The sequence below is a fragment of the Notamacropus eugenii genome, chromosome 1 (genome assembly GCF_028372415.1).
Source record: "Notamacropus eugenii isolate mMacEug1 chromosome 1, mMacEug1.pri_v2, whole genome shotgun sequence".
Taxonomy (NCBI): Eukaryota; Metazoa; Chordata; class Mammalia; order Diprotodontia; family Macropodidae; genus Notamacropus; species Notamacropus eugenii.
In genome coordinates this window covers 345,637,863-345,661,866 of record NC_092872.1, presented here as the reverse complement: position 1 = coordinate 345,661,866, position 24,004 = coordinate 345,637,863, and the positions used below count along the sequence as shown (strand labels likewise).

At 39.6% G+C, this 24,004-nt stretch overlaps 1 protein-coding gene across 1 annotated transcript in view; it reads right to left on the bottom strand.

The window, feature by feature from the left end:
• The window catches only part of HSPA4 (heat shock protein family A (Hsp70) member 4), a 47,824-nt gene extending 35,545 nt beyond the window's left edge, over positions 1-12,279 (bottom strand). The window contains exons 1-2 of the mRNA XM_072630036.1: positions 11,752-12,279; positions 450-507 (exon numbers count right to left, since the gene is read on the bottom strand). Coding sequence (XP_072486137.1) covers positions 450-507; positions 11,752-11,858 — 165 coding nt within the window. The 5' untranslated portion in view covers positions 11,859-12,279. The remainder of the gene's footprint in view (positions 1-449; positions 508-11,751) is intronic.
• Between the last annotated feature and the right edge of the window lie 11,725 nt (positions 12,280-24,004).

Below are 24,004 nucleotides of genomic sequence, written 5' to 3'. Positions count from 1 at the left end.
TAGCTTCTTAGAGGGCTCTACTGAAAATGATCCTAGAGACTTAACTTTAATCTTTCATTTTATAGATAAAGAAGATGAATCCCATAGGGTAACAAAGGGACTTGCAGAACTAGTCTTGCAAAATTCTAGTCTAGTTTTCTTTTCCCAACATACTCATCATTCCCTAATAACTGTTCAATACTACCTTCAACTTTTAACAAACATGAATATGTGTGTGTGTGTGTGTGTGTGTGTGCGCGCGTAAATTGCAAAGATCATACTTTTACAAAGTCTTCTGACTTTAATTTCACACAACACTGGATACCTGAGAGACTCTATTATGAGTGACATGGTCTTTATTACCTCTACCAGGAGGGTTATTCTTCCATGCTAACTTGGAAGGAAACAACAGAGAATCCTTAAAGGAGTTATAGTTGTGTAGGGAAAGGAGTGAGAGGAAAAATTTCTACCTGACTTTTAGCTGCAGCTCCAATTGAACGATTCTTAGGACCAAAAGAAACACAAGCCCTAGAACAAAAAACATTTAGACATTTTTAGAAAAATTTTTGGAATTTAAAGTGCAATAAAAATGCTATAAGACCAAATCTTATTGCAAAGAGCACTACAGAAATGCCAGAACAAAAGTATTCCAAGTCCTAAGGAAAGGTATTTATTTCCAGCTATATTTGATGAAGGCAGAATTTCTGAATAAAGTAATGATGCATTATAATGGGATTTACCACACATTTCATCCAAAATAATAAAGGGGAGGAGGGAAAGGACCTTTTTTTCAAAAGAAACAACTCATAACCACAATATAGTTCAGACACACAAAGTTCCCTGTAACTAAATTTTCCTAGCTACCAGTAGCATACTTTTTTCTAGTGCCCCTCTTCTTCAGATACATAACTTCTCTCTATCATACCTCCTGGGTACATCCCATAAGGGCTGGGGACAGCAGAGATTCAGTTCTCTAATTCCCTATTTTTTCCATTCTATTAAATCACCACCTCCCAGTAGCTTTCAGCTAGATTCACATGCTTCTTTTGCTAGGGGTAAATAAACAGCCAACTGTTACAGAGCTACAAAGACTAAGGAGTCAATGGTTATATGAAAGCAAGTGTGTATAACTGTCAAATCTAGTACCAGGGCTGAATGAATGAAAAAATCATTTAAGTGTTTACCATGCACCAAGTATTATATTAAATGCCAAAGATATAACAGAAAAAAGCAAGATAGTCTCTGTTCTCAAGCAACCTACATTCTACAGAGACAACAGATTTCAACTACAAATCAGATGGAAGAGACCAGAGGCTTTTAGGGTACAAAGCATATGGCAATGCCTTTATAACAGTAACTAGCACTATGTTCAAGATGCTATGCTAAGTACAATTATTATCATTTGATCCTCACAGTAGCTTTGAGAGGTGGGTGTTATTATTATCCCCATACATATTTACAGATGAGGAAAACAAAAGCAAACAGCAGTTATCTGTTTTGAATATCTGAGACTGGATTTAAATTCAGGTCTTCCTGACTCCAGGTTGGACACTCTATATGTAGACTATACTACCCAGAATCTGTATTAACCATACTTATTTCTGATGGTGAACCATTTGACACTGCTGCTCTGGCATTTTCAGTGGCATCAGACTCTTCATGACATTTGGGGTTTTCTTGGCAAAGATACTGGAGTAGTTTGCCATTTTCTTCTCCAGCTCATTTTACTGAGGCAAAGATGAAGAACTGAGGCAAAGAGGGTTAAGTGATTTGCAAAGGGCTAGACAACTACACAGTGAGGTAACATTCAAACTCAGGAGAATGAGTCTTCCTGACTTCGGGCCCAGAACTCTTATCCACTGTATGACCCAGATGCCCACTAAGTTTACTTCTACATATACAAATTACCAGCATGTTGCCAAGATATATCCTATTCTCATTTTTTTTCCAAACTTAGAGCATACCAGGCAGAGTTGCCAAGTCCTCCTTTACAAAATATTCTGAGATCAATGAAGAAACCTCACTGGCTTCTTTTCAAAACTCTTTCCAGGTTATACACCAAGAACATGAGCATAACTCTTCCTACTATACTTGGCTCACTTTACAACAAGCACACTCAAAAAACTGACAATACCATTAACCCTATAATTTAAAATTTTTTAAAATGATTAACATCAATAAAGATTAAGAACCGTAAGAACAAGACATTATTTCTATTATCAATTCAATGGCCCATTATCTCAGTGAGGTAAAACATGGTATTAGTAAGGACAGACATTGTTTGAACTCATGGGTTTGATCCTAAACAAATATGCTGTAACAACAGGAACAGTGGCTCAACCTGAAGAGGTCCTGAAGGAGTACACAACTCTAAGGTCATGTATTTCTGCTTTCCAACAAATCTAGATACATTCTGTATGTCAAACAAACAAACAAAAAAAGGCACATGAAAGAAAATTACTCTACTCTACAAAGTGGACCCCAAGCAAGTGTCTTGGAGGTGTGAGTGCAAAATAAAAACAGTTGATACTGTTCTATTTTTAAGGTTTGTAAAGCATCCTTATATACATTGTTTAACTGGATCCTAACATCCCTATAAATGAATGCTACAGGTTAATAATAACTCCCATCTTACAAATGAGGAAATGAAAAAATACAACTCATTCAGAGTGGCATAGCCGGTAACATCAGGGATGAGATTCAAGCTCAGGTGCTGCCTGACTCCAAGACCAATGTTTTTCTCAATACATTCCAATGCCTCTCACCAACAACTTATTAAAGGGTTTGAGACACTGACTCCCAGATAGTGTAAGGATGAGAAAACTTCAAAAGAACAGACACCACACTGAAATTTCTATGAACCTGTATAACAGCAGTGGTCCTTATTGCTATGAAATGGTGATCTCAGAGCCAATATGCTGTAAAACTGAAGTTAGACTTACACCACACCGAAATTAACTAGGAAAAAAAAAACCATTTTGGTCACATTTGCCAAACCAACCAGAAGATTTTATGCAAATGAGGAATGTTTCTTTCCCACCCACTACCACCCTGTCAAGAATGAATTCAAGTGCTAATGGCACTTCTTCCATGGACTTGTCTGATTTCCTCCTCTCAACCTTCCCCAACCTACAAGTGATTGACATAACTTTTCATCTCACAGGATTTCTCTTACTCATTTTTAAAATATACTAAAAATTAAGAGTATTTTTCCAGCTATCAAGACATCTCCCTTAAGAGACTGTAAGTAAGGTCACTGAGGAACAGGATTATATCTTACTTTATCTTTGTAACTACTCTAGCACCAAGCAAAGCATTACACACTGTCAAGTACATAAATATGGAACAGAATTCTCAAATGTGGGGAAAAAAAAGTGAATGGATAGCCCTGAAAAACCCATGGTTATGAGAAATCTTTATTCAGGCTTTTGGCAGAGGAGAAATACGATAAAAGTAACGTATAGAACATATAACTACCTTCCGTGGCTTTTTATTTCTCATCCAAACAAGCTTAAACTACTTGGCCAAGACTTTAAAAACTTCCCACTATCCAAAACAGTAATAGCTAACATTTATACAGCACTTACTATGTCCGAGGAAGTGTGCTACTAAGCACTTTATAATTGCCATCTCATTTGCTCTTCCCAACAACCCTAGGAACTAAGTGCTATTATCACCCCCATTTTACAGATGAAGAAATTTAGGCAAATAGAGGTTGTAACTTGTCCGGAGTCATATGTATGAGACAGTAAATGTATGAGATTGGATTTGAATTGAGGTCTTCCTGACTCTAGGATAGGCACTCAATCCACTGTGCCATCTAACTGTCCTCCACTGAGGAAACAGAGAAAAACTAGTAACTGAAGTGGCCACAGGGAACTTAGGAGATGAGCTTTGAAGAATGAAAGGGTTCTAGAAGGAGATGAGGAAAAAACAGTCCACACATGGGCAACAGCTTAGGTGAGTGTACAGAAATGGAAGATGGTATGTTTAATTTGGAAAGTAATATATAAGACTACCAAGGAAATCTGGAACTAAAGTGTAGAGTTTTGTGGCATTTTTTTCTCAGAAGTAATAGGAAGTTAAGTTTTTGTTTTTATCAAAATGTGGATTATGAAGCTATTTTGGTAGTGGCATGGACAGACTGAAAGAGGGAAACATCAGAACCAGGAAAACCAATTAGACTATTACAAGAGATCAATCCAAAAGCAAATGAGGACCTAAATTAGGGTGGCAGCTGTGTAAAGATAGGTGTACATGACATACATTGTGGCAATAGAACCAACAGGGCTTAGCAACAGATTGGCTGAGGGGGGAGAAGGATGGGGAGGAGGGGAGAGGGAGAAAGAGAAATCAAAAATGATTTTATATAACAGGGAAAAGAAAAGCTGGATTTTGAGTAAGTATCTTGGGTTCTTATCTTGGCTCTGACCCTTACTACCTATGAAACTATTAAGGCAAATCACTTGTCTCTGTGTCTCAGTTTTCTTATTTATAAAATGAAGTTTGACTAGATGACCTCTGAGACACCTTCAAATCCTAGATGTATGATACTAGGATTTCCAGGTTACAAATCTACATGATTGGGAGGAAGGTAGTGCCCTCAACAAATAGAAATTTAGTAGGCAAACCTGGGAAGATACTGATATCCACTTTGGGTTTGAGATGGTACAACATACAGTGGGGATTTTAAGATGCTTAAATGAGGAGAGAGTATATTCCGAGCACGGGTACAAGTCTACACAAAGGCACAGAGGTAGGAAATAGAAGATGGAATGTGAAATTCAGTTAACAGCCAATAACAATTTCACTAGAATGAGCAAGAGGGAAACTTCACTTTACAAGGGTAATGACAATCTCAATGGGTAATATAGCTTAACGAACTCAATGTAAAATGAGAAGAGGTGCTACAAGTAAAGGTGGTAGAAGAAATCTGCTAAAGCCCATCTCCCAGCCATGGTCCAGGGATGTGACAGAATGGGGATCTCTAAAAGAGTGACAAGGGATAAGGTATCTTTAAAAGAAAGACAGATTTTCATGAACACCAGAAGATGGAAAGAATTTAGGAGGAAGAAATTGAGAATGAAGTGTACACTAGTACACAATAGAAGGGGGCATAAGAAGAGGATAGGAAGTAGGAAGGGGTAAGACTGAGTTGGACAGAGATCAAAGAACAAGGTTGTGTACAGAACAAAATAGTTTTTAACCTCATGGGATACAAAAATGAATCATGGCAAATGAGAGACGGGAATTAGCTAGTCAGAGGAAAGAAATAAAAAGCATGAAGAAGCTTTTGGGTAAAACTGGTCTCAAGGTTTTAATTAGAAATCTTGTGTAAAAATGTCGGTTAATGATGGTGTCTCTTTAGTTCCAGGAGCAAGACAAGAGCCTTGCATCTGGAAAAAACATGTGGTAAAGGAGGTCCCTCTTCCATACCTTCCAACCATAATCCTTAGGAGAAATCGGAGCTGGCAGGGCATACAGTGTAGCAATAGCAAGGACTAACACTACCCTCAAAGAACAGAACAATGTTAAAGGCTGAATAAAAACAAGAGAATCTTGAAAGTTACATGTTTAATTACATTTTTAAAAGTAAATCAAATTATTCCTAATAAAGATTTGCAGTCTGGTATATAATCCTCTTTTTCTGTTCTATGTATATGGTCATTTTATTTGATGCTTGTTAAGTTCAGAATAAAAATGAATTGTGTAAAAAAAAAATTCTACAGTTTTCTAGCAAAAATTAAAATGAGAAACAAAGACTAATGTATTTTCATCTTATTTCAACATTCTATGATTATATTTTGATACTAAGCACATTCTAACCTGAACCTTTCTTGAGAATTTGGAAGAGTGCTTGAATGAGAATGATCATCCATTTGTTTTATGTTACAAATCTACTGGCTCCTTATGAAGTTAAACCCAAAGCTTGAAGCATTTTTAAATGAGTCATCTTTACTCTAGTTTTTATTTTGAAATATGCCCCAGTTCCTAGCAGCTTACCTTTTCCACTGTTTCAATCACACTTTTTAAAACAAAACAAACAAACAAAAAAAACCGCAACCTCATTTTCAAAGAGCAGGGAACTATCAGCTATTCTCAAGTCTATAAAGTCTAACCCTTCCTTTATCATCAATAAGGAGAATCCTTTTTAACTCAAATATCCAACTTTTTCTGAGCTTCCAATAGAGAAATTAATTGACCAGATGCAAATTCAAGAGCAAAGTAATACTGAATTACTTTTTCTTTTTTTAATTAGACAAACTATCTCTGTGACCTTGGGAAAATTAAACTTTCCAGCCCTCATTTTCCTGATCTATAAAATGAGGAAGGGAGCTATGGTCACGTCAAAGAAGTAGGAGAGCTGGGATTCAAACCCAGGTCCTCTGACTACAAATTCAGTACTCTTTCCACTATACTATATACTATTATCCTCCATTACACTCTAGTACCATGGCAATGATTCAACACTCATCAAGTCCAACAAGCTGGAAATGTTTTAAATGGTCAAAGTCAACTAAGCCTAGAAGCTTATTCCCAGAAGTTTAGACAGCAAGTGATTTTTTTTTTTGGACTACAGCAATCCATGAAACTATACTAAAACATGGGAAGGTGGTGATCTGCATCCATGGGAATACCGAATTCAATGTAGCAATGCTTTTTTTCAACCACTGGAGAAATATTCTATCTGAAGGGTCAGTAGGCTAATACAGCAACATTTTCATATCATCATAATTATGCTGTGGTTCAGGTCACTTATTATCCCCAACCTTAAGATTCTCACTTTGAATTACTCAAAGTTATCTGTATGCTACAGCGCCCACAAGTTTCCACTTGATACTACAATTATACCTATTCCATGTTAAAGCAAAGTCATAACTTTTGATTTTGAATTTTGGAGAGTTGATGATTTGTAAATAATTTTAAGTGAAGATTTACTTTTAAGTGACTATTTGGGAGGAAAGTACCTTTCCTTTTCTGGTTCTTTCAAGGTTCCTTCAGTGTTTAAACACTGTTGATCCCAAGGAAAGAATCAGGAAGCTGTCAAAGCCCTACTTCACAGCCTCCCCAAAGTACTGGAGGTACACCACTGGTCCTGTAGCCTAGGCAACCCTAGCTAAGAAGTAAAGGAAAGGAATGATGACTCAGAGCCTTTCCCACCCCAGCCTCCCACATCGGTTTCTTTAGTGTAATTCTGTGTACATCAAGGCAAGGACAAAACACTTTTCTGTTCAGAGAATCCTCTGCTGGCAGCTTTCTTGCTATTTCCCTGGGGCTCCTCTCCACCCATATATCCAATTAAATCATCAGCTCCTCCTCTCAGCCCTTTTCACATATTAGTTTAATTTTTACTTATTAAGGCAGCATGACATAGCAGACAGATTGGTGGACTTGGGAATCATTAAGAAAATCAATCTGAATCTTGCCACTAATTTACCAGCTGTGTGACCATAGGCAAGTCACGTTAACTTCTATAACCCAATTATTCAGCTCATGGCTATAATACCTAACTCTGGGGGTGTTGTGAGAATTAAACTAGATAATATTTGTAAGGTAAGTACAAAGTGCTATATAAATCAGTTATTCTTATTACTTGCCTTTAAATTTATTTCTCCACTGCTCTGGGATACTGCAACAGCAAAAAACCAGGGTGTGCTCAACTGTATAGATGAGTAACCCCATTTCAGGTGTAATTATAAAGGTTTTTCTGGAGAATTATTTTGATTCTATACACAAAAGCAGATTTGTCCTAATATTTTCTAAGTACTAGTAAATTATAATAATTCCTCATTCTAAAGTGGAAAGTTAAGTTTAGGAACTGTCTATCCATGGTATATCTTCAGTTCATATTCCAGATAATTCCTAAGTGATTTGATGGAAGAACCTTCCTTTTCTTCTGGATCAATTTTCAAAGTATGAGTCATTATGTTTTAAGTTTAGTAACTTGGGATAACCAACTATTTGCTCTAAGAATTGGGGTATTAAGTTTATTTTTTTAATATAATCAAACTTTGTTTTACATGAGTTTCTTTAATTTTATTGTAAGCCTCAAACAAGTTTTTTTCTCAAATATGGAGACCTCTGATGTGTTTTAAGAACTCCAGTAACCGTTCACTCCAAATCTTTTCCAGTCAAGGTGACAAAGAAACATTTAAAGCGCATCTGAAACCCCAGTCATGTGATTCTTATTCAGAACTGCACATCCAGATGCAAAATGGCATCAGGCTTTAATGACCTGTAGGCCATTTCCTATTTTCCTCATTTAGGAATATGCTAAGTAGTATGTGATTGCTGTCACTACTAGTTCTTTATCATTTTTTTTTCAAAACTAATTTTTCCTATTAGCTAAAAATGTTCAGAACTATACTAAAGGGTAGTACAGCTATGACCCCAGATTCATTTAATGTTCCAATCAAGGCTATCCCCAAAACACTGGAGAAACCATTCATATTTTCTTTTCCATCCTTCAAATCTGTATTAAACATCCTCCACATTTGACTGTTACTTCCATCCTCATCTCTCACCTCCCATTTCCATGCTGTTGCCAAGGCCTGTCAATTTCACCTTGGCAACAATTCTCAAATATGCCTTGCCTTTGATAGCACCACAACTCTAATGCCTGCCTTCTTCATCTTACACTTGGATTACTGCAACAGACTGCAGCTGGATTCGATTCCTCAAACTTTGTTATGACTCCAACTCATCCTTCATTCAGTCACTGATTAAGTGATTTTCCTAAAGTGCAGGTCCCATCATGTAACGTCCCTACTCCATAAACTTCTGTGGCTCCCTGTTATTTTCAAGAACAAATATAAAATGTTATGTTAGAATTCAAAGCTCCTTCATAACCCTGCCTTCTCCTACTTTTCCAGTCTTCTTACATCTTACCCCCTGCCACTTATTCTTTGTACAGTGACACACTGGTCTAGCTGTTTCATAAACAAGTCATTCCATCTCTTGGCCCTGGGCATTCTCTCTGACTTTCCCTCCTGCCTGGAAAATTCTCCCACGGGGTTCTAACTACTGACTACCCTAGCTTCCTCTAAATCCCAAATAAAACCCAGTCTTCTGGGCTTTGGGAAGCCTTGAGGAAGCCTTCCCCAATCCCTTTTTTCCTCGGAGGCAATAGGGTTAAGTGACTTGCCCAGGGTCACATAGCAAGTAAGTGTCAAGTGTCTGAGGCTGGATTTGAACTCAGGTCCTCCTGACTCCAGGACTAGTGATTTATCCACTTCAGGACACCTAGCTGCCTCAATCCTAATCCCTCCTAATTCTACTGCCTTCTCTCTCTTAATTATTTCCTACTTATCCTGTATATATTTATTTATATGTAGTCTTCCATTATACTTCAAGTGACTTGAGAACAGGGACTGCCTTTTGCCTCTTTGTACCCCTAGATCTTAACACAGTGTCTAGCACATAGTAGACGATATATATTTACTGACTGATTGATAATTTATGTGTGACCAATTTACATTTTGCAAACTTTTAATCTCACTCAACTAAGAAGGGAAGTGTTTGAAGTGGAGGGCATACCACCTCATCTTCCAAACTAGAGCAAATCACATTTTAAGTTAAACCATCCCAATCCTTAAGAAACTTATAATATTGTTGGAGAGACAAAATACACATAAAAGAGTTGGGACTACAGCATAATACCATGCATTACACCTAGTTAAGTGTAGCAATCTCCCCTCCAACAACATGAGAGTATCTGGATTTTATTCCCTGGAATAAAATCCCTGAAAAAAGAAGTCATCACATGCTAGTCAACCTGCAATGCATCTATTCTGTGTAGAAAATGATATCAATATTACAGAGTTAATGTTATTTTTGAAACACTTGGAAGGCTAAGAGAAAAGGTTCATGCTACAGTGGAAAGACGTGGTCTGCCTTGCTGTGCTACTTTTGTGACCCTGAGCAAGTTAAAACCTCCCAAGCCTCAGTTTACTCATTTGTAACTTGACACTGGATTAGATTAGGGGTTCTTAACCCTTGAGTCAATGGAATCCATGGATAAATTTCAGGGTTTTTTGTCTTTTTTTCTTTAGTATTTTTATAATTATATTTTGACTTTAATTGCTTTCCTTTACAATCCCTATGCATTTTAAGTATTCAAAAACATTATTCTAAGAAGTTCATGGACTTCACCAGAGTACAAAAGGGTGCACAACCCCAAAAAGGATAATGCTAAATGAACCAAGGTCCTTTCCAGCACTAGATTCTAGAGTAAGTATGTTACAGTGAATTGAAGGGGGGTGAGAGGGTGGTTCCAGATTAGAAATCTAGCCATGCTACTTTCTCACTGTATGTCCCAGGGGAAGTTTCACTTTCTCAGGTCCTCACTTTCCTCAACTGTTAAATAAGAGGCCTGTACTAGATCTTAAGGCTGAAGTCATTTCTAAGCTTTATGATCTTATGATTTGAAAAATGGTGTTCTCCTAAACAAAATGATGAGCTGCTTTTATAAAAATTCATTAGGACTAGACCTTTATGACTTACTTTAAAATGTGGAATCTTTTAATGAAGTTACCAATAAAAGTACTTCATTTGTTAATTGGGGGGAAATATTCCAGAGAACCCATGATGAAACACCTTCAGACAGAAATGAAAGACGCAGGATGTAGACTGAGACATTCTTTGCACATAGCCAATGCAGATATTTGTTTCGCTTACCTAAGCATATGTGTTACAGTATCCTTTTTATCAAAGGCTAAGAAGGGAGATTTTTTAAGTAAAGAAAAAAACTGGGGGAAATATCCTTGATATTTCTAATTCAGCAGGAAAGTTGAACAATAGAGGGGTCTAGTCTAAACCTGAAGACAAGCCAGAAGTGGGGACTGTTAAGGATAAACCATCACTAAAGATAAATATCAATTCCTTCTCGGATTATCAAGTATACCATTGGACCTCTAAACGCTGAGATCATATCCTCTGAAGTCAAGAGGGCCCAGGTTCAAACCCAAGCTTTGCCAGCTCCAACCTGTGTGACCCGGGGCAAATCGCTTACAAACTCTCTGGGCCGCAGTTCCTCATCTATAAAATGAGATAGGCTTGGATGAACATTAAAGTCCCTTCCAGCTCTAAATATACGGTCCTATGACCCCCCCTAGCTCGATCTGGACATCTCCAAGGTGAAGTGGTCTCCTTGCCCTCTCCAAAATCCCACCCTGTCTCAATAACCCTCCTCCTCCCAGGCAATGAAAAACCACTCCAGTCTCCTCCTTCCCTCGCAGATGCAGTGATTTCTAGGGGCCTTTCTAGGTCCCCCAGACCTCCTCGCAAGAGTCCTCTTCTCTTCCTTCCCCCACGCTCTGTCCTGGGACCCTATTTTTGGCACGAGACCCTGTTATCCTTAGACCCCGCAACTCCCTTCCTTTGGGGCTCGGTGCTTGGTAGAGGCTAGGTGCTTAATGAATGCTATTTAACTGACTCATCCTCTGGTTCTCTGCTCCCCAACCCCACACACACACAGCCCGACCACGTCCTTCTAGACCAGCCCCGAATTCCATGCCCTCCCTCGGCCTCCGTCCTCGTGGCGGGAAGGGGGATGGTAGTGAAGAACCCTGGACTCGGGCAAATGCCCCAGCCCGCCTGAGCCTCCGTTTCCTCGTCTGTAGAATGGGTAGTCTCTAGCGAGTTGTCAGCAAAGCACGAGGGCTCTGTCGGCCACTCCGTGCCGGCCGGAGCCCCCGAGTCGTCGGCCCAGGACCCGGACTCGGACCCGCTCGGCCCCCGGCTCCCCCTGCCCTCGCCCTCGCCCTCACTCACGGGGTGCAGCGGTCGCTGTACTCGTTGGCGATCGTCTCGATGCCGCCGGCCCGGGCCACGGCAACGTAGCAGCTTTGGAAGCCCAGGTCTATGCCCACCACCGACATGGCCCCGGGCTGGGACGGGAGCCCGGCGGCCCCAAGCGGAACCGGGGGAGGGGCTGGGGAGAGCGCGAGGCGCACGCACGAGGCCCCGCGTGGCTGCCCAGGAGCGCGCGCCACCCGCCGCCGCCGGGCCTGAGGACTGACGGACGGACCGACCCGCGGACGGACTGAGGAAGGGAGGGAGGGAAGGAAGGAAGGAGAGAATGAGAGAGAAAGAAAGGAAGGGAGGGAGAGAGGGAGGGCGCGAGGTAGCGCGAGCGAGGCGGGCGCACGAGCTCCGAGCCGGCTCGGCTGCCGGGACACAGGCGGCCGAGAGGGCTGCGGGGGCGGGGGCGGGGGCGGGCCAGGGAAGGGGCCGAAGAAGCTCTCGAAGGATCTCGTCGCGTCTGGAGGAGGGCGGGGTCAGGGAGACCGGAGAAAGAAGGGCGCTTCTCGCGACGTTTCCCTACTTGTGCTCTCCCCAGCCCCCCGCCCCCTCCTGCCCGGGGCTCCTCCCCCTACGCTGCCTACGTCACACATTGGTCCGGGGCGAGGAAAGGGGACAAGGCGAGGAAGGCTTTCATTTTGCGACAGTGCGCCTGCGCCGCCCGGGGTGTCGTCCTCTCTGCTATTAACTCGAACAATGAATGGGGACGGGGCCAAAAAAATTCTGTCTTAGGGGCATATTCTCCAAGCTGAACGTGCTGTCGTCATCCCGCTCTGTCCACCCCACGTCGGTTCTGCTGAGTGGGAGAGCGCGGGATCTGAATCCATGCCGCACCTGGGGGATCTAGGGGACCTGGGGCGAGTGTCCGGCCCAAACTCTTTCTCCTTAATGTCTCCTGTTAAAATGAGCCCGTTGGGCTCGACGACCTTCCAGCTTACAAGTTATTATTATTATGGAAAACAATAAGGGCTAGTGCGTCTGCAGCGATTTAAGGGGTGCAGCTCTCTCGTATTCACAACAGCCCGGAGGGGTCGGGGCTCTGCTTATCCCCATTTTACAGGGGAGGAAACTGAGGCTGAGAGGTTGCACAGACTTAGTATGACTATTGTTTGAGACTGAATTGGAAGCACTTTCCACCCTTAGTTGCCTCTGTTTCCCCATTTGTAAAATGAGCTGGGAGAGGAAAGGGCAAACCACTGCAGTATCTTTGCCAAAAAATCCCAGCGGAGTCCCAAAGAGTTAGCATTGCTGAAAAGACTGAACAGCCTCCTAACTCCAGGCCCAGCATTCTATCCACTGGGCCATGTATCTGCCTCCAAGGACACAGAGGAAGCACTTAATTTATGTTGTTGACTCATCTTTATGAGGGCAGGGAGTTTCCTCAACTCTAGGTCTCTTTCACCTATAAAATCAAAACCTAAAGTCCTTTCCCCCTTATCTTGAACCTGTACCAAAAGAATTGCTTTGTGTCACTTATCCTGTGTTCCCCGAGTCTTTTAATTTTTAACTGTATCCTCCTACCCTGTCCTTAAATCCTTAAATTGTAAAGAATTCCCTTTGTCTCCCTCGTCCTATGTCATCCTGTCCTGTCTTTCATCTTTAACCTCCATAAAAACCTCTAAAACATCATCATTCTGAAACCTGTATATAAGCGTAACTCCCCCAAATATTGGATTCTTACTTAGCTTTCTTGCTAGGGAGACCTGTGATACTTTTTCACCTAAAATAAAACGCTCCCATTGGCTAAAAGAGAAAGTCTAATTGACTTCTTTCACACCTGAACCAACTCTCCCAACTTTAAACCTCAACACTGCCACTGGATTTTAATGACTTTGGAAGAGTGAGGCTGATAATATCATACATTGCCTCGCTTCAATCTCTCCCCTTCCCCCAAGATTGGTCTTCTTCAAAAACTGAAGGACTAACAACAATTAAGTGCCTATTCTGTGCCAGACTGTATGTCAGACCCTGGGGTCAAAGCTAGGTGGCACAGCAGATAGAGTACTGAGACCAAGACAGTCTGAGTTGAAGTCCTGCCTCAGATACTAATAGTGTGATCTTGGGCAGTTCATTTAATTTGTCATAGCCTTTGTTTTCTCATCTGTAAAATAAAGGGGGCTGGACTCCATGGTCTCTCTAGTTTCTTCTAGCACAATTTCTTTTTTCTTGTTTGTCTTCCCTGTTAGAATGTAAGTTCCTTGAGAAAAACTATAGTTTTGCTTATATTTGTATTTCCAGGGTTTAACCCAGTGCCTGACACTTAGCAGTCACTTAATGAACACTCATTGATAGTTTACTATGGAAATAGGAAAGGGAAGAAGGGAAAGAAATAAGCAGTTATATACAGGCTACTTTTATCAGGCACTATGCTCAGCGTTAAGGATACAAAGAAAGGTAAAAGACAGTTTCTGCCCTTGAGGAGCTCACAGTCTGAAGGGAGAGGCAACATGCACGTAACTATATACAGATAAGCTAAAGACAAGATAAGGAGAGCTGGCTGTGTGGGACAAGTGAGTGTATCTGAAAAAGCAGAGAAACACCAGCCAGAGGATTGAATTAGAGGTAGGCCCCATCCTTCTCACCAAACCAGATCTTTCAACAGTTACAAAGTAATGAGGAAGTGGTAACATCTGACAATTTTTTCAAGAAATTTAGCAAGAGATGACCGTAGTCTATATCAAATTGTTTGCCTTCTCAAGGAGGAGGGAAAGGAGAGAATTTGGAACCTAAAATTAAAAAAAAAACAAATATTTGTTTATATTGTAACTGAGAAAAAAATTAAATAGAAAAAATTGACAAGAAAAGGGAATATAAGGCAAGAGACAGGACTGTAGAAGGGTGACAGACATTTTTTTCCTTAGGACTGAGGAGGCTAAAATGTGGTTGTAGGCAAATGGGAACAGGTAGTAATTGAGAGATCAATAATAATACATGAGAAAAAGAGCACAGAACCCACTGCTTGGTATGTATCCCAAGGATACCAACGACAGAATGAAAGGTTCCAAATACAGCAAAATACACTGTGGTAGCAAAAACTGGAAATGCCTTAGAAGACACTAAGCCTAGCTAGAAACACACTAAATAAACTTTTTAAAAAAATTATACTAACCTTAGAGGAAAGGAAACCCACAAGGAAACTTCTACTAAAAATTCTTCTACTCTAAAAAGAATAGACAGAGGTAATGAGCAGTTAAAGAAAAATTTCCAGTTATGAAGAAACAGTACAGGGTAAAAGAATACCAAAACTTCAGAAGAGGAGAATAACACTGAAATAACTACAACTAGAACCACATAAAAGAAAACCGAAGGAGATGGCCACTAGAACCACTAACGAAGAGCGGTTAGTAGGCTTAATAAGAGAACAGAGGGAAGGAAATTAGAACTCGATAAAAAAGTTCAAAAGGAAAGTCACCTGCTTAGAATAGACAATGGAAAACTTCAGCAAAGCAGTAACCTGAAGAAAAGAAAAAGAAACCAAACTCAAAAAGTTCAAAGAGGAAATTATTAGAATTATTATTTGAGGAAAATTATTAGAGGAAAATCAAAAGAGCAAACTTGAAAGTGTGTGAGAGATAAGTATGATTTTTTAATAAATGACCTAGAAATAAAGGTACAAGAGAGAATCTAAGAATCATTATCCTCATAGAAAAACATGATGAGAAAAAAATCAACCCTGAATATCAGTTGTAATCTGGAAAAATCTCTTTTTTTCTGGTTTTTCTGGCCTAGTCTTCTTCTGTCCAATAGGATGTATCTATTCCCTAGGCATGATCCTTCCTCCTGCCTGGGACCCTCTTCCTTCTGCTCTGTCCCTTTTCTGCCCCCAGTATCTTGGAACAGATAGGAATTTCTGGCTACAGCAATAAGAGGAAAAACTAGTGGCAGCAGCAAAAGTAAGATGTGTCTGGGGTTCGTAAGCCAAGCCAGAAGCTCCAAAAGCCATGACAATCTATCAATACCATATAGAACACTGCACAACTGTAGACCTAACAGCTGAGAGAGAAGAGATACCAAGCACAAGAAAGCAGGAGTATAGGAGTAAGCTGATACTCTAGAGAGAAGAGGGAAAAAAGAGGCACTGACAGCTCTGCAATATGGTCTTCACCTCCAATTACACTGCTAGGATTTCTCCCTGTGAGATTATTTTGCAGGGTCTGTGATAGAATTCTTGGGAGGTTGGAGGAAGGAAAGAGGGGGAGGAAAGAATGACACTCACCAGAAGGTGAATTTTGATAAAACCTACTCTCTAGTCATTACCTTGTTAGTGTGATGCTTTCAGAAGAACTTAATATCCTAGAAGAGAGTTAGAAAAAAGTCAGACTCTCATGTTCCCAGAGAGGTTTCTGAGTATCAACAAAATGAGTCACAGAGTCATTATTTGAAAATCTTCAGGGTTGATCTCAATCTATGTGAACCTAAAGATATGGTTCTGAGCTAAACTAATACAAATAGTCACTACTTCCCTGCTGTGGTATATCCTTTCCTACCCACCTCAACTCAGTCTTTCAAAAAGCTTCTTTCTTTTGCATGTATAAATTCTATTTCAAAAGGCTCTCCTACTGAGGTTATAGTTACTTTTACTATAGTTTTAAGAGCCAAATAATATGCTTACAATTTGGCCCTTGAGGCTGGCAGTGTTTCAGAAAACTGAAAAGAAAGTTAATACAGACTGGCTTAAGAAAAACAATGGAAAAGACAGAGAAAGATGAGAAAAAACTTTTTTTCATGGGAACATTGTTTTAGCTATTATTTTATGGAGAAACATTATAAGATAATTTTATGATTAAGTTTTGAGAAAGGTTTCACATGATGCCTTGAGAAAAGATGAATAAACTTTTCCTGTAATGGATGGAATGAGTTAGAAAAGACAGAGAGAAAGAAGATGGAGAGACTTTCTTTTTAAAATTCACTTTCTTTAACATTCTTTTCTTTTTAAATTTTAATTTCCAGATTTTCTCCCTTGCTCCATTCTTTCCCCATCTACTGAGAAAACAAACAATATACCAATTATGCAAGTGAAATCCTGGAAAATATATTTTTGTATCAGTCATTTTGCAAATAAATAAAGCAAGCAGAAAAATTATACTTCAATTTGAACTCAGAGTTCATCAGTTCTCTCTCTCTCTGGAGTTGGCTTTTTTTCATCATAAGTCCTTGGAATTATTTTGGATCACTGTATTGATCAAAGTAGTCAAGTCTTTCGCAGTTGATGATCATTACAACATTGCTGTTACCATGCACAACGATCTCACAGTTCTTCTCACTTCACTTTGCATCAGTTCATATAGGTCTCACCATGTTTTTTTCTGAAACCACCCTCCTTGTCATTTCTTATAGCACAATAGTACTTCATCACTATCACATATCACAACTTGTTCAGCTGTTCCTCAGTTGTTGGACAACTCCTCAATTTCCAATTCTTTGCCACCACAAAAAGAGCTGTTAGAAATATTTTTTTACATATAGGTCCTTTTCCTTTTCTTTGATCTTTTTGGGGTATAGACCTAGTAGTGGTTTTGCTGGACCAAAAGTTACACACAGTTGTAACTGTGGACGTAGTTTATATCCTTTGGATGTAGTTTCAGATTTTTCTCCAGAATGATTGAATCAGCTCATCACTCCACCAACAATTCATTAATATACCTCTTTTCCCTCAACCCTTCCAGCATTCATAATTTCTAATAGGTTGAGGGGCAGCTAGGTGGTGCAGTAGATAGAGCACCAGTGCAGAAGTCAGGAGAATCTGAGTTCAAATCTCACCTCAGACATGACACTCACTAGCTGTGTGACCTTAGGCAAGTCACTTAACCCCAATTGCCTCATCCTGGGTCATCTCCAGTCATCCTGATGAATATCTGGTCACTGGATTCAGATGACTCTGGAGAAGTGAGGCTGGTGACCTGCACAGCCCTCCCTCACTCAAAACAAAATCAAGTGCAAGTCATGTCATCATTTCTCTGATAGCATGGTCTTCTTCAGCAACCAAGGACAAACATACACATTTCTGATAGGTATGGAGTAGTACCTCAGAGTTGTTTTAATTGGCCTTTCTCTAATCAATAGTGATTTAGAGCATTTTTTCATACGACTATATATAGCTTTGATTTCTTCTTCTAAAAACTGTCTGTTCATATCCTTTGATCATTGGGGAGTGGTTCTTATTTTTATAAATTTGACTCAGTTCCCTATATATTTGAGAAGTGAGGCCTTTATCAGAGAAACTTGCTATAATTTTTAAATATTATTTCATAGTCTATGGTACCTTTTCTAGCAAAATGTAGTTTTCCTGATTATCTCTTTCAATTAGGTCTATTTTTGACTTTGCTTTATCTGAGATCATGTTTGCTACCCCTTCCCTCTTCAGTTGAGGTATCATAGACTCTGCTCCAGACTTTCATTTCAACTTTGTGTGCCTTTCTATCCCAAGTGTATCTTATACACATGTTAGATTTAGTTTCTAATCCATTCTACTATCCACTTCCATTCTATGAGTTAGCTCATCCCATTTATATTCATAGTTACCATTACATTTCCCTTCAACCCATTTTCCTCTGTTTATTCTCCTCTCTTTTTTTTATCTTGTTTCTCCTCAAAGTCTGTCTTGGTTCCAAACGCTATTTCCCCCAATCCACTCTTATCATCACTCCCTATCACGTCTTTTATCCCCTTCCCCTCCTATCGCCCTATTAGATAAAATAGATTTCTGTACCCAAATGAGTGTGTGTGTATACATACACACTTTAAACCAATTCCCTCTTTCAATCAATTCCAATGCGCATGAGGTTCAAGCATTGCCTGCCACCCTCCTCCTCCATTTTCTCTCCACTATAAAAGCTCCTCCTTGTGCTGCGCCTCCTTATGTAAGAAAAATTTCCTCATTCTAACTGAAGAGTCCTTTCTTGATGGATTTTTTTTAACCCTCATCTTTCATAGAAGGCTAAAAGAATTCTTGGGAAGACTTTGTGTATTTTTAGTGAACTGAATGATAGAACTGTGCTTCCAAAAGTAAGAAGTCATTTGCAATTCCAGAGATAGTTAGAGATGACTCTGGCTGTCCTCTTTCTCATAGCTAAAATATCTAAAAGGTGATTTTTATGTTTTCAAAACTTTTAGGGGATTTTCCTGTGTCCATACAGGTAGCAAGAATCGGAGAAGTAGAAGCCAGATCTCTCCTGAATTCAAGATCTGAACTCCATTTTGCCCTGTACCTATAACAAACTCTACCCTCCACCTGATGAAATCTTACCCATCCTTAAAAGGCCAGCTAAAATGATGCCTTCTCTGATCCTCCACTCAGAAATTATCTTGACTTCTTCAGACTTTATATAATTGCTTGCATCTTTCTTATAAATCACAGAATTTGAGAGTTGGAAAGAACCTCAGCAGCCATTTTTTGTTCAGTTATTTTTCAGTTGTATTCAACTCTTTGTGACCTCATTTGAGGTTTTCTTGGCAAAAATCCTGCAGTGGTCTGCCATTTCCTTCTCCAGCTCATTTTACAGATGGGGAAACTGAGGCAAATGAGGTTAAGTGACTTACCCAGGGTCACACAGCTAGTAAGTGTGTGAGGTTTCAGCAGTCAACTAATCCAACTGAAACCTGAAAAGAATCCCTACTATAATGTACCTGACAAATAATCATTCAACCTCTGCTTGAACATCTCCAACAAAGGGATCTTGCCTTATTATTGATAGTTATATATAGTTATTTTATAATTATTTAATTTGTATGTATGATATCATAAGATCAAGATTTAGAATTTGAAGGAAACTTGGAGATTATCAAATCCAACCTCTTCATTTTATAGGTTAGGAAGCTGATAGCCAAAGAGGTTAATTCACCTAGTATTACACCATTAGTAAATGATGGAGCTGGGATTTGAACCTAGGTGCTCTGACTCCAAATTCACTGCACTTTCCCCTGAAGAACATTGCTTTTGCACTGTGAATTTCATCAGAGAAGTTTTCATCTTATTAATAGTTTTTATTTCCCCAGTGCCTAGCATAGTATTTTGTACCTAGCAATAGCATAATAAATAAATAATACCAGTGATTGTTGAGTGAATGACTGAATAAGCAAATACATATCTATCCAGGAATAATAAGCACCACACATATACAGCATAGCCTGCTGTGGCCTGGAATGTACAGCAATCTCATCAATCCCAATAAATAGGATCTCCTTTCTCTGTAGACCTCAACAATAAGAAGTGTATCACTGACACAGCACAAGTGAACAGAGCAGACAGCTGTCTCAGTTTATTCAGCATAGGCCTTACACTCGTGGTTTTCTTTGGCACAATACCCAGCAACCTAACCCATCATCCTCACTGAGATGTTCCCTTCTAAAAATAAGCTGCAACCAACATCAGCTCCAAAATCCTTGTCCTGCTATAAATAGTTCTCTGTATCATCAAACATATGGTTCATGAGGCTATTCTGGGACATTTGAGCATCAATGAATCAGATCAACAGAGTTCAGAACTATGGCAAGTCTAAAGTATCACATTTCCAGGAATTCTGTTGTAGAATAAACCATTTACAATATGGTTCTCAAATAAACCATTTACAATATGATTCTCAAAACATACTTTTGCCTTCAATAAAAGCTTCTCAAATATCATAAGGGCATGACATTGTTAAATTCTTTATTCTGTTAAAATGATTAAATGTAGATCAAGCCAATACGGATTTGTTGAGCAACTTGCGGGAGTCTGCTGTAGGGTCCAAGAAAAGGAGGTCTGAGACATAGCAAAGAAATCATTAGTGGACACCTATACTACTGAGAGGTGTTCCTGCCTGGCTTCTTAGGAGATACAGAGAAAAGCACAGGATCCCATAGTTAGAGCTGGAAGAAACCTCAGTGGTAATCAAATCTAACTCCCTCATTTTAAAGAGGAGAGAATTGAGGTTAAAAAAAAGTTAAGTTAAACTCAATCAAGTATTTTAAAAAAACTCAATCAATGTCACAGAAGTAATAAGTGGCAGAACCAAAATTCGAAGCCACTTCTCTAACTCTATTAAATCCACAATTCTTTCCACTGTGGCATGGATTATATGACCTCTAAATTCCCTTCTGTCTCCAGGATTCTCTAATTCTGTGACTGACACTACATCCACATTGCCTTATATGGCATAGAGGATATCCTCTTCCGAGAAGAGAGAATGAGCTAAAAAAGGTAAACAGTTTAACCTTGTCTTAGTAGCAGAGCTTGGGGGAGGGGGGAGAGAGGTAACGGGGGGTTTGAGAGAGAGAGGAATTTAAAGTCTGTGCCAATATGCTTACTATTTCTCCAATATGCTTGTAAATATGACATCCATACATCCTGAATTTTATATGACGGTCTCAATTTCAATAAAAGGAAGTATGCTTCCTTCCTTCATTGTAAAGGTTAAGGACTATGAATGTGGAACATTGTAAATAAATTCTGTTAGACTCAGTTGCTGTGTTGTTTTGCAATGGCTTTTTCCACTTTTTTCTTATTCTCTTTTTTATTCTTTGTGATAGGGATGGTACTCTGAGGAGGAGAGAGGAGGTGATGTAAAAACAAAAGATATTAATTCTGATACCCCCAACCCCTTCTTGAGTTGATGACGCTGCATACACGCAGTCTTTGTCCTGCAATGTTGAATTTGGAGTGTTCAGCCTGGTTTCTAGGAAGCCTTTTTCCTTAACTTTAGAGATTCCTTTGGTCTAGTAACCTGGATTAATCAAGGTGTCTGGAGGTACCATGTGCTTGTCTATCATAAGGAAAGACCCTAAGCTTTCTTGCAAAAGAAACGGCCCTGAAATTGGAGTCAGAAGACCTGGGTCTAGTTCTGCTCTGCCACTTACTGTCTTGGGGAAGTCAATTTCCCCTACTGACTTCTCTACTTCCTCATGTCTAACTGGGAATCATAATATTTGCACTATACACCTAAGGGGGCTGTTATAAAACAATATGGAAATTAGAAAAATCCACATAAAAGTGAGTTGTCATCATTATTATAATAGCTTTCAAAATTGATGTTGAACATTTTAATCCATAGAAATGAATTCAGACTACTGTGTATAGATTTGGAGCATCCAAGGTCAGAACATACTTTGCTTCTTCCTGCAGGATCCAAACATATGTTGTGGATGTTCAATAAATGATCAATGGACTATGCGCCATATGGTTCCAGTGATCAGGGAAATCCTAGATTTGCTAGACTGAAGCATCTCTTATATAGCTGGACACATATAAGGCTTCATGCTAGGTTACATTGGCCTTGCTTGAATGACATAGCAATTCCTCATTGGTCCTAGTCATAGCCTCTGCCTGACTTAAGTTGATACCTTGGTAGTTTAGATCTTATATTGAAATGAAAATGATTTTTACTTGGCCATAGCAGGGGGAAAATATTCAACAAGAATATTCAGTAAAGACATCACATTGACTCAACTGAGCACAGCTTCCTAGTGTCAATCTGCATTACAGAGGAACTGACCCTTTGGTAGGACTTTCAGAAAAACTATCCCAGAACACATAACAGGATACCGGGAAATATTGCTCTTATCACAGTTCCCATGGTTGTTTTAAGAGAACTGGCCCCTGAGAGTCAGGAGGATGAACCCTTGTGAGTCATAAGAATAGACTCTAGTCAGATAATAAGAGCCGTAGAAACAGCCCCACCTGTACTCTTTGGAGACTCTTCTAGTGCTTTCTCTCCACTGGAATTCTAGCAAAAAAAGGAGGAAATTTTGTTTCCCTCCCATTTCTCCCAGGGGCATTTTATAATAGGAACACATGGGAGCAGAGACCCATCATTACCTATGCAAGGTTAAGGAAGAACCCCGAGTCCTTAGCTACCTTCTGCTTTCTATTTTATCATGTTTTTTTGTTTGGTTTGGTTTTTTACTAGATAAAAGAAGCCATTCTCTCCCTCATTTCTTACCTAGCCTGAATCACTAAATGGGCATTGCCTCAGTCAAACTGAGACCTGGGAAAGACTTGACTTTAAAAAACCAAGGTCTCTCACTGCATCCAGGGCCATCTCCAGTTGTCCTGATCTGTATCTTTCCTCTGGACCCAGATGGGTCCAGAGGAGAAAAAGAAACTGGTGACTGCACAGCCCTCCCTCACTTAAATCCAATTCACTGGCATGTCATGGCATCACCTCCCTGATGTCATGGTCGTCTTCAAGAATGATGGACGAATAGCAACAACAGTTTTTTCTCTGAGCATGCCTTGGCAACAAGTAGTCTTGAGAAATGGATAGTTCTACCCTTGTCGGCTTCCTTGTGAGTTTATGAGGTCCTGATTTGGGTGCTGACTGCCTAGACGGAAATGAGAGCAGTAAGAGCATACTTCTCCTAGGAGAAAAAGCAGCACCTCCAGGAGTAGCCTGTGTCTAAAAACTAATGAGACCTGTCTTTGCTTGCCAGGAGATATGGATCTTGGACAGAGGTCCAAAGTGAATATAAGTGTAAATTATCTGTCAACTGCCCATAAAATTGTCTTTACCTTTCTTGAGAGTATAAGAAATGAAATGAGCTATTTGAGATGTGTTGTGTTTTTGTGTTTGCTATGAGTCTTTTATAGGGGTGCGCTAGCTAGTAAATGTTTAGCAACTGGGTCTCAAAAAAAAAGGAAGGTACACAGTGACCCACTTTGAAGTTTATTAACATTTTTCTCCATCACCTTCTTAAATCTCAACAATCAGCAAAGCAATAAATTAAGGCCTGATCTGTAGTGTCTATCCATTTCTGAGGTATAAATGCTAACACTGAAGACTCAACACTTTGCTCCCCTGAGCTTGTTTGAACTAGCTTTAGTGCATTCTGGGCATTCTGTGGCATCTTCAGCTTTTTTTGCTGTGGAAGAAATTAATGGATGTTCTGTACCTGATATTCATGTGATATATAGAGTGTCTTTTCTAAAAGAGCCCCTGATGCATTTTTTTTTTTAAGATCCTACCTTTATTTTAAAAATATATCTCTGAATTTAAAGGGGCAGAGCCAAGATAAAGGAGTAAAAGCATGGACTTGTTAGAACTCTCCCCACAAACTCAGCCAAATACCTGTAAAAAATGACTCTAAACAAATTCTGGAGCTGCAGAACCCACAGGATGATGGAATGAAGCAAATCTCCAGACGAAGACAGCCTGGAAAGTTGACAAAATGTGTCTATTGAGATGCGTTGGAAGCAGAGTGTATTCCAGCATGGGCCAAGTCACCATAGACAGGTCTTGAATAGGCCTGG